Genomic DNA, 10,830 nt, shown 5'->3' with positions numbered 1-10,830 from the left:
CAAAATGTCAACCAAGAAATAAGTCAAGCTACTACAGACCAAGATTTATTGCAAGTTTCCTAAATTATTTGTGAAAATGTCTGTCAACCTACTTGCAAGGAGTTCAAAATCATTACTGTTCCAAGAATATCAAATATATCAGAAAATTACAAATAAAATATGGACGAACTCTAATAGAGTCATACATAACAACTTGCTGAAAAGTCAGTTGAAAGCCATAGTTCCATCTATTGTTCAATCAGTAAATACAGATACTTTATTGACCACAGGTAAGAGATTCTTATACCACCATAATACAGTTTTATCAATTGCATTTCAGTTGATATTATCTTTTCTTGAATATTAGTTGTAGTTTATATTTTATATTATTTTTCTGTGAGGTGTCGTTGGTGGGGGCCATGGATTTTAGTGTGAAAAGCTAAATTTAAAATCCACTATGCTCTTTAACAGATTGTGTTATACTGTGACTTGTTTGTAGAGGAGTGCGTTTTCCTGCGACTCTCAAACAAGATACTTGCTTGCGCTAAAGAAAATTCCTAAGGACTTTTATGCAATTGGTTGAAGGTATGGGGATATTTAAATATTTTAAACTTACGGGGGTTTATTTAAGTTTGCCTCTCACTTTGAAACAGGTGAACTTCTCATGAGCTGCATATCGGACCTGACTGAAACATTATTTAAACTTGAACCCTATTGAATATTTGATGCACCATATGAAGGGTCGCGGTTTGGCCCAATAGAGAATTGCGATCTTTCCACCTCCTTGTGGGCTCAATATCAGCACTTTTATCATCATTGCGCCCCTAACAAACCAAAAACCTCTTGCGCCTCTGGTCCATTACTGAAGCGGACATGACCACATGTCAGTTAAATCAGCTCTTTTGGTGGAGTTATGAACACATTTCTACGTGAAGGTTTGTTTATTTTACTTTAGATGGTCAAACTGTCAGGCCCCAAGAGATTGCGAGTTGTCCACAAATATTTACAATCAAAATCATGCACTCTGATATTGAGCTTGATCCTTTAAATTTAGGTAAGAATACCTGCTGTATTGCTAATTTCCAAAGACTCTCTTCGAAAGAGGCATACGAAGACATTCCAATTTGTCTCTCAGAACTACGAAGTCTTCTGAAGAATGGTAATGCTGTGCTGATTGATGTCAGAACTGAAAGGGAAACTTGGAGATCTGGAGTATTGCCTGGGAGTATTTGTGTCCCTTGTAAGTGTTCGAATGTAAAGTGTACTTTAATCTTTTACTAGTGTACATGTTGCTCGAATTCGAGCAATTTCAAAGTATTACAGGTGTTGTCTTAAAACGAATAGCAGTCATAATTTCCGATGAGTTTAAAAGAGTCAACTCAAAGATAATGTAACTAATGGAAATACTCACATGTCCATACCAGTTCGATATAATCAACATTCCTTGTAAATATTTTATCATTTTTCAAATGCTGATCTTTTATTTACTTAGTGTTTTCTACAAATGTTTCCCACTCATAGCCGAATTAGATTGTCCATTATTATATTCGTCATTGATAATGTAGAAACATGGTACCACCATTGTTGCCAGTATGTTTAAAATTTTATGATTTTTTTTTTAAATAACGATAACATTTGTTCACATTACTTAACATAACATAACCAAGAACTACCAGATTTCCTGTGTAGGTAACCTGTCTTTCACAATTTTATATGCCTCAATTGGCATTCTTTTGGTTAGTGGCTTTAATAACGTCAATTATATTTACCTGAAAAGATCTGATGTTTTTTCAGATGATTTTTTTGTTTCCCTTAACTGTGAATACTAATTGCATCTTCAATGAAAGTTTTATTTAAAAAGTAAAAGTTTCTTGGATGTATTGCTAATATTTTGATGTTGATGAGTGATTTATTATTTTGAGTTTGGCGTGAGCAAATTCTTTCTAAGTTTCTATGCAATTCTTGTTAACTCAGATAGCTAAGAGTAAGTTGAAAAAGAAAATCGTAAAATATTACATAATATGCCTAAACAAAATATTAACTTCCTTGAACATTTTAGGGCCATAAAAGTTATTATTATCTTCTCTAATATATAAAATTCTCGTGTCACAGTGTTTGTCTGCAAACTCCTCCGGAACGACTTCACCGATCGTTATGAAATTTGGTGTGTAAATTCTGTAGGTATGCGAATCGGACGTAAACTATTTCCCGTTTCGAAATTCTTAAAAGGGCTCCGCCCCAGTGGCTCTGGAGTTTCCCATGTTAACCTTATGAGAAATGGAATTAATGAATCTTAACAGCTGTTTCAATTAAACAAGTTGGTTCTGTTCTATGATGTTCAATAGCATTAAAGTTACAAAGATTACCAACAGGGTGCAGCACTATTATTTCTTTTACATTTATGACAACAGCTAATTTGCAACCAAAAGGTGAGTGAGCGTAGCGAACGAACTTCAACCTGGAGGCGAGTTAGCGTAGCGAACGAGCTAACCTGAAGGCAAGTGAGCGTAGCGAACGAGCTCCAACCTAAAGGTGAGTGAGCGTAGCGAACGAGCTCCAACCCAAAGGTGAGTGAGCGTAGCGAACGAACTTCAACCAGGACGTGATTGAGCGATGCGAACGAGATCATCTTGAAAATTAAACGTAACGGTACTTTCTTTCCATCGGTCTGTCTTTTAGGCTGGGGCTCCACTTGCCGTAAATCGTCGCGCTGCAAATTGTAGCGCGCTACACGCGACAGTTGGTGGCTCCACTAGCAGCAGAGTACGAACTACAATCTGCAGCGTCCTCACATGCACCGTGGCTCCACTAGCAGTTTAGTGTAGCGCGGAGGTAAATTTGACCCTGGATCATGCCGCAAATTAACATTCGTAGTCTTGTTGTTATCAGTGTACTTTTACCAAGACGACGCCGATCACAGCATCCGAAAATGTTGGATCCATCCAATTTTAAGCAATAGAAAGTCCGAAGGGATGTTCTACACATTGCATACTAAACTACAAAAGTATTCAGACAGTATCAACACGTTTGAAGAAGAAGAATACCAAACTAAGAGAAGCAATTGGAGTAGGGGAACGGCTTTCAGTGACATTAATGCAATTTTAGTGTACTGAATTTTAACTAATTAATTTTATACAGTGAACCCTCGCTTCATCAATCCTGGGTGTGTCGAATTACCTACTCTTACTGTAATGGTCATTTTATCTCTATTTCTATTCTATTTCCATTTTTTATTTTTTATTGCACTCATTTACCCTCAGAAGTAATATGTCTAACCAAAGTAGGCCTACGCTGAATATCAATGAGTTTCTTGAGTTTTTGTTGTACATATTAATAATAATCTAAAACAACCATTAGGAACTTTTCATTATAGGGCTAATCATAACAATTTGACGACTGCTGCATTTAAAAACAAATTGAATGTGTTTACGTATTTGCTTCTCCAATCACTACTGTATTAATTTATAATATGTATAAAGTAGAAACCCCCTACACAACCTCTATAAAACAAGATCCCCACACTCCCGATATAATAAGTTATAAATTTATAATATAATAATTTCACAGTCTATAGTTCAGGCTCCATTGATTACAAATCAATCCACAAAAATCAAAAACTAAGGACACTAAAAAGTCGATACTGATTGTAGCGTGTGTCTCGTGCCTGTATGCTGGTCGGTTGTACGTACACTTTGACGCGGCACTACAATCTACAGCTAGTGGAGCCACCTGTTCGCTGCAAAATGTAGCGTGAAAATGGTCCGAGTTCCATTCCCGCGCGACGCTACATTCTACGGCGCGCCGTAAAATGTAGCGCGCTGCAGACTGTCGCTAGTGGAGCCACCTTCGTTTGATCGCTGCCTTCCCATTTCTTCAACTGACCAGCTACAATTTGCAGCGCTGCAATCTACGGCAAGTGGAGCCGCGGCCTTAGGGGAAACCTATAACTTAGGCGATACGAAGTTCGCCGGGTCAGCTAGTATTTTTCTAAAATCACTTGACTTTTATGAAAAGAAAACATATATTTAATGTTCTTGCTGTAACAATTTTATTTGGCTTAAGATGGGGGTTTCCTCTGCAATTATCACAAAGTTAATACATGTTTTCTACTAAAAATGGAAACACTTCGGCTAAAAGGAATTTTCAACTTTGTAGGTGTTCTTCTAGGGTAATAACGATGATAAATTCCTAAAAAACAATTATCTATTTATTCTACTTGGTGGCGTTCTATGACTTTTTTGTGTTTCCATAGTTTGAAAATCGATTCTTTCAAGGATTGCTCAAGAAATGTAGTACTGTGTCAATTCATTTTTCTTATTTGGTGAAATAATATATCAAACTGTCCAGGCTTTCTCCATTTTTTTGCATTGTTATATGTACGCAAAACCAAATTTAAATAGTAAATATTTAATTTAATTCCCACCAAGTCAGTAAATGATACATTGAATAGCAATGATAAAGGGAGTTTGCAAATCTACGTGACACGATATTTCCAATCAAATCTTTCTCAATGGTCAAAATCGGTCAAGAAATGGCAGAGGAGTTCAAACTAGGCAAATTTTGTGTTGGCGTACCGTATTTAGTAATATAGATATAGATATTTATATAATTTTATATATTATTAGTCATATATATATTTTTGTTTCTTTCAAAAATGAAAGTGAATAAAGGGAATCGCAGAGTGACCAAAATTCAACTATTGAACTGTTACCACTGCAAAAATTAGGATTTTAACATTTATTATTTAAATTTGTGAGAAAAAGAAAGCAGTTTTGAACTCATTAACGTGTTGCATTACTATTAGATGGTTCATCAATTTGAATTAACCCTCTAGGTCGCCTATACGGTACTTTGCTATTGAGTACTGTGTGTGTATACTCAATAACTTTACTGAATAAGGTAATAATAAAAAGTTTAATATGAGTGCAAGAGTAAGAGTAGAATGGAAATAAGACTTTTGGTACGCTTGATTTATAACCTGAATTTTGGGGTTGTAGATTGTCATGGTAGATAGAAAAAAAGACAATTAAAGCTTAGGTGACTTGCCTTCTTAGGGGAATTAAAAAAGGAGCAGATAGTCCGCTAAGGCTGCAAGTCAAGTACCGGTATGTAACAGTTGTTAAATCATCTCCCAATAATAAAAAAACTCTATTATTGGCATCAGGCTTCAAGATGGGATCTGGAAAGATGGAAAACTGATTCTACCAAGCAATTAAGCAAAACTCTGCGATGTTGCAGTCAGATTATTATCGAACTTTGGAGAGAGATGTCACTTATATTATTAGTGATGCTTACTGCCATGAGCCCCACTCCTTCTCTAGACGAACAGTGTACAAAAATGACACAGCACAACAGTTTTCCCTTGGTTTTAATGTGTTTATTCTGTGCTGTTATCTGGAAGTCTTTCAAATTCTTATCACTTTAAGATACGAGGGGTCATGTAAGGGGGGCAGAGGGAGATAACACATGATTTACTAGGAGAGCATGTACAGAGCAATTTTCCAAAATTTCCTTTCAATTGTGTTTTTGTAGAACAAAATATTTTAAACGATGAACCCCTCTAAACGAAAAAAACTGTTTAATGGCCCTCTATTCCTGTGCTGTGTCTTTGTTTGACTTAGTAGCGGGAACTATATTTACCGGTAATTTAAACTTATGGAAACTGTGATCTGTCACCAATCAAATTCTTATAACTTAGTGAATTGATTAGGTGCTAACTACTATTTATTTTCAGTACATCAACTTGATGAAGCTCTAAAAATGGCTCCTGAAGATTTTTTAAGGAAATATTGCAATGCGAAACCAACTAAGGATAAAACTATCATATTCGTATGTCAAAGAGGGTCAAGATCGTTTCACGCGGCTAAGAAAGCACGGCAATTGGGATATGAAAGGTTTTTTAATAATATGTATTAACTATTGCTTGTTTAGCAGTATGATCAAATTGGTTTGATATTATAAGAAGAGTTGACAAATCTAGTTCTTTGGGTGATGATGACCTTGCAGAACCGGCTTCAGGTACGTGTAAAAGCTGTGGCTGCACAGGACCCCGCAACTGGTGAAAAAATTGGAAAAAGTAGTGAAAGTTATATAAATTATGTCAATTGTGAAGATATAAAAAGAGGGGAGTATAAGTATTAACATTATGCATTGAGATTTTTGTTAGTATTTTTGGGATAGGCTACTACTTTTATAGTAGTGAGGGGCCCGCTCTGTATCTTTGTACTGGGCCCTACACCACTCGAAGCCGGATCTGCAACCACGTCGTTGAATAATCTAAACTAACTAGAGGCAGACATTTCGTTTGGGTAATAACTTTGACTATTAATACTTCAGTATCCAATAGTCAATGGTAATAATCCATCTTCAGGATAAACTGCTATTTAACTGAAGAGGTTCTTGTGCTTCATCGTTTGTAGGTTATTTTGGAGTGTGGGTGACGATTGTATGTCGAGTCTTGTCAAAACGTTCCTGGATTCTGTAATGTTCTGAAATGTCGTTGTGCAGGGAGTGACTGATACTATTGTCTGTGCTGATACCTGAACTGTTTTTGTGATAGGCTAAGAATGGTTTAGCTTATTCAACGACTGGTCATCACCCGAAGACCTAGATTTGACACTCTACTGTGACCGTGGAGGCCATAATCTTGCTTATAGAGCTGCACAACTTTTATAGTTTTAGAGTGCAGATCTAAATCGTTGATAATAAATTAGGAATCCTTGCATGGTACAAAAGATAATTTATTTAGTTTGTGATAGTATGTTTTTCTAAACATATAGCAATTTACCACAAAAGTATGTACACTACATTCGTTTTTAAGGATACTAACATGCATAGCATTTTCTTAATTTTTTAGTGTTTTTGTTGGTTAACCTAATTTAATTGAGAATTGATACCTATTATATTTATGTATGTGTAATCATTTTAGTGTGCATTCAGTTCAAGGTGGGTTTGTAAAATGGTTTGATAGACAAAGGAAGATAAGGGAGTATCAAGACCAAGCTAAAGAGTGTGAGAGTGACTGAATAAAATATATAGTGAATGAAAACTGGAGATGAAAAGCTTTAGTAATAATACTAAAATGAAAATGTAAACGACTTTAAACTAATAAAGTGTCAGATTTAAAATGGACAAATTTTGTGTTTTATCGTTAACTTTTTATTTGGATGTTTTACTCCATGTAAGACTACAAGGATTTTTGGATGTAAGGATAGCAGGCTCTAAATGAAAGAGTCCAAACTCTGGGACAAAAAACACAAAAACATTTCATAATTTACATGCATACAAAGCATTAGATAGTTCATATTCAATACTCAACAAAACTAGGGTTAAAATAAATCAAGTGGAAATTATAGATTATACGATTATTTTTCCTTTATGGCCATATTTAAAAACTTATTACCAAAAACTATGTTCACTTTGAGTTGCAATATTACTGCCAGTCAACAGGTCTTTTAAAATTTAATTTGACCGCCATAAGTAAAATCAATAATTATAGTTACAATTAATTTTGAGTTTTTATCTTATTACAGGGTGTTAAAAAAGGTGATGACATTTATACGTAGTGATTCCTTGAGTGAAAATAAAGAGAAATTCAAGAATAACATTTTTCCAAAATCGCTTCGTTAACCAGGTATCCACCATTTTGTAATTTTTACATAAACATTTTGATTTTAGATTTTTTTCAACCATCTTTATGAAACTTGCTACGTATGTTGAGATAGAAGAAAATTGTCAGTTATTTCACCCAAAAAGAAGAAAAACCACTAGAAAAAAAATTATTTTTATAAATTTACAAACTTTTGATGGTAAAACACAAAATGCATATTATCGAAAAATAGTAACTTACAATCTTGCTGGCAATTTAATAAGCTTTCATTTTGTATATGACCATAATTAATTTTACTTGGACCCATAGTTTCCGAGATTTTTACAAAAAACTGAAAAATCGGACCATCAAGCGCCCCTCCCTCCACCACAGCACAAGGGCTAGAGGTAGGGATTTTTGGTACATTTACCTCCTAAATTGCGATAGCTAATCAAATCTAACTAATCAAAGTTACGAAGTCAGAAATCATGTTCCAAACATTTCCCTCTAACCTTTTCGTTGCCTGGACTATAGCCTACTAACGAAATTTAGTTTTTCCTACCAAAAAAAGGATTTGCGATTATGGAAAATGTGTAACTTTAAACTATTTATCCCAATATGTTTCATATTATCAAATTTTGTCGTAGATTTAATTTGTGTCAATATACAGTTTTAATGACAGTATGATGATTTGTACCATTTGAACTCATGTTAGTAAAATGTTTTTTTAAGATAAACCATCAATAGATTGTATGCGTTATAACCAGATAGATTGTATGCGTTTGTACCATGGGTTTGTACACATTGATAGTTTGTTTTTCATTATGTCTGTCCGTCGGTATACCATTTAATGTTGTAAAAGAAAATAAAAATTTTAACCAGATACTTAATTGTGCAATATTGATCTCTTAGAAAAACTGTTGAAGTTTGTTGTCACGATTAACCAAAATCAATTTATACTATACCATAGTTTTGTATTCATTAACCATAAACCATCCTAGAAATACTACCATAGACTATACAGGGTGATCAACTCAAGGAGGCCACCATTGGGATATCGGAAACGGTAAGAATTAGAGAAAACTTTAAATGGGGGACATTCCTTTATTTTTTGTGGCAGTTAAAAATATGATTTTATTTTTTCGAAATTCAGCCGCCATTTTCCAAAATGGTGGCCAACTTTGATATTTCTTACGGAACACCCTATATTTTATCATGTTTTCGGATAGAACAGGCAATTTAAAAACTTTTTTATTTTTGAAATTTTTCGATAAACCCACTCGTTTAGGAGTTACAGCCTATGGAAAAATGACTTCCGGTGTACATTTTACATCATGTAGCTCATAAAAAAGTAAGTTTATAGCAAAAATTCGAAAAGTAAATAAGTCAAATAAGTCTTAAAATTGCATCCACATTCCAAAAAGACCATAAAATACACAGTTTTCCACTTTCCAAGTTTGCCGCCATTTTGGAAAATGACCGCCATTTTTAAAATAATAGATTTAATATTTTTAGCGAATTTTATGGTCTTTTTGGAATGTGGATGCAATTTTAAGACTTGTTTGACTTATTTACTTTTCGAATTTTTGCTATAAACTTACTTTTTTATGAGCTACATGATGTAAAATGTACACCGGAAGTCATTTTTCCATAGGCTGTAACTCCTAAACGAGTGGGTTTATCGAAAAAATTCCAAGAATAAAAAAGTTTTTAAATTGCCTGTTCTATCCGAAAACATGATAAAATATAGGGTGTTCCGTAAGAAATATCAAAGTTGGCCACCATTTTGGAAAATGGCGGCTGAATTTCGAAAAAATAAAATCATATTTTTAACTGCCACAAAAAATAAAGGAATGTCCCCCATTTAAAGTTTTCTCTAATTCTTACCGTTTCCGATATCCCAATGGTGGCCTCCTTGAGTTGATCACCCTGTATAACACTATATATAGTCATAAGCACAAACATTCACTTTTGTAGCTGTCAAACACTAACTTATTGTCTTTGTAAATTGGTGTATTGCCGTTGGTAAATAAATAAAATAAATAGTGTTATATAATCAATGGTACTACCGTCTGGTTCAGAAAATTAGCTGGTGCTGGGCACTACTGAGGAGTATGTTTTATCTATGGCACTACCCAAATTCACTAGACAGTGAATTCGAAAAAAGCTAATTGTGTCTGAAAATGGAGGGCTGAGAAAATATATGGACCTGTTCATGATAACGAAATTAAGCACTTCAATCGTCAATTGAAATTGTATTCCAAATTCCAATTACTTTAGTTCCACAAGGTTGCTTCTTAGAAGACTAAGAATGAGGTAGAGAACCAGATTGACCAGCTCGCTCCCTAAATTAATTACCTTTATACAAGCAATGGTTTATAAATCGATGGGTAGTTTTATTTGGTTATTTAATTTATCATTTTAATCCGTTAAATAAATATAAGAAAAATATAGTATCGTAAATTGCTTTCTTCACTCAACTTTAAACATTAATCAGCGGTTAGATTCTCTTCGTTTCTGGTTTCTCCCGTCGGTACCGTACCGTCAGCTGTTGTTGTTTTGTTTCTCCTGCTCCTGTTCCTCGCGAGCCTTTCAAGACAGGAAAATGCCGCGCTTCTGCGCATGCGCTAGTAACTGGTGGCGTAACAGCAGCTATTTCAGAAAGTCACGGTCACTAACCACTAACTAGCGTCGTCGTCGTAATATTTATCTTGGCTGCACTGCAACTGCAACTAGTTTCTCATAATTATTATTCATATCGTTTGTTATTCTTTATGTTATGATCGAGTTATGTCTGAGTTGAAGTTGGGGTTAATGTTATTGATAGATTTTGATTGCTGCTGTGTTGCGGAGGTCATTTATTATCGATGATGTGCTCCTTCTTCAATGCGAAGATTCTGAGAAATACGAGTAATATGGAAGACATCAATAACACGTACTGGAGTACTTTGTAGTTTATGTGGAAAAGTTTATTTTTAGTTTGGACGAGAAGTACAGAAGGATTCCAATTAATAAGCCAGCTATGTTCAACAAGGCAAAGCCAATAAAATAATTTGTTTTATTCACTAGCGCTTTTGAATGGAAAACTTGTTTCTGAAAGCGCTAGTGAACAAAACAAATTATTATGTATTAGCGTTGTTGAACATTTACATTTTGTTATACATTTCATTGTAATCTTGCATTGTAAGATGCCAATAATTCTCAAAAAGCTTAGACCATTAAAAATGAAATGAGAATTGGGATCTTCACTTTTGGAAAACATG

At 34.4% G+C, this 10,830-nt stretch overlaps 1 protein-coding gene across 2 annotated transcripts; it reads left to right on the top strand.

Annotated features, from left to right (window-relative positions):
* Window positions 1–7,043, top strand: LOC128988826 (uncharacterized). Of its 2 annotated transcripts, none has more exons than XM_054410506.1 (4): window positions 1–269; window positions 1,034–1,219; window positions 5,714–5,873; window positions 6,919–7,043. In XM_054410506.1, the coding sequence occupies exons 1-4, from the start codon at window positions 77–79 to the stop codon at window positions 6,944–6,946; spliced, it is 567 nt and encodes a 188-aa protein (XP_054266481.1). In that variant the 5' UTR covers window positions 1–76; the 3' UTR covers window positions 6,947–7,043. The 2 variants fall into 2 exon arrangements, with proteins under 2 accessions (XP_054266481.1, XP_054266480.1); XM_054410505.1 differs by having other exon boundaries at window positions 6,908–7,043.
* Window positions 7,044–10,830: the final 3,787 nt, after the last annotated feature.

The sequence above is a fragment of the Macrosteles quadrilineatus genome, unplaced genomic scaffold, assembly GCF_028750875.1.
Source record: "Macrosteles quadrilineatus isolate MER2022 unplaced genomic scaffold, UCM_ALF_1.0 Scaffold_3__2_contigs__length_128488019, whole genome shotgun sequence".
NCBI classification, from domain to species: Eukaryota; Metazoa; Arthropoda; class Insecta; order Hemiptera; family Cicadellidae; genus Macrosteles; species Macrosteles quadrilineatus.
This window is presented reverse-complemented; position numbering and strand designations above follow the sequence as displayed.

What these genes read in the sequence shown, in the direction of transcription:
- LOC128988826 (XM_054410505.1), top strand. Translation starts at nt 77, where the DNA reads ATGTCTGTCAACCTACTTGCAAGGAGTTCAAAATCATTACTGTTCCAA. An exon ending in TGGGAGTATTTGTGTCCCTT is followed by an intron (nt 1,220 to 5,713) that starts GTAAGTGTTCGA and finishes ATTTATTTTCAG; the next exon opens with TACATCAACTTGATGAAGCT. An exon ending in CGGCAATTGGGATATGAAAG is followed by an intron (nt 5,874 to 6,907) that starts GTTTTTTAATAA and finishes TAATCATTTTAG; the next exon opens with TGTGCATTCAGTTCAAGGTG.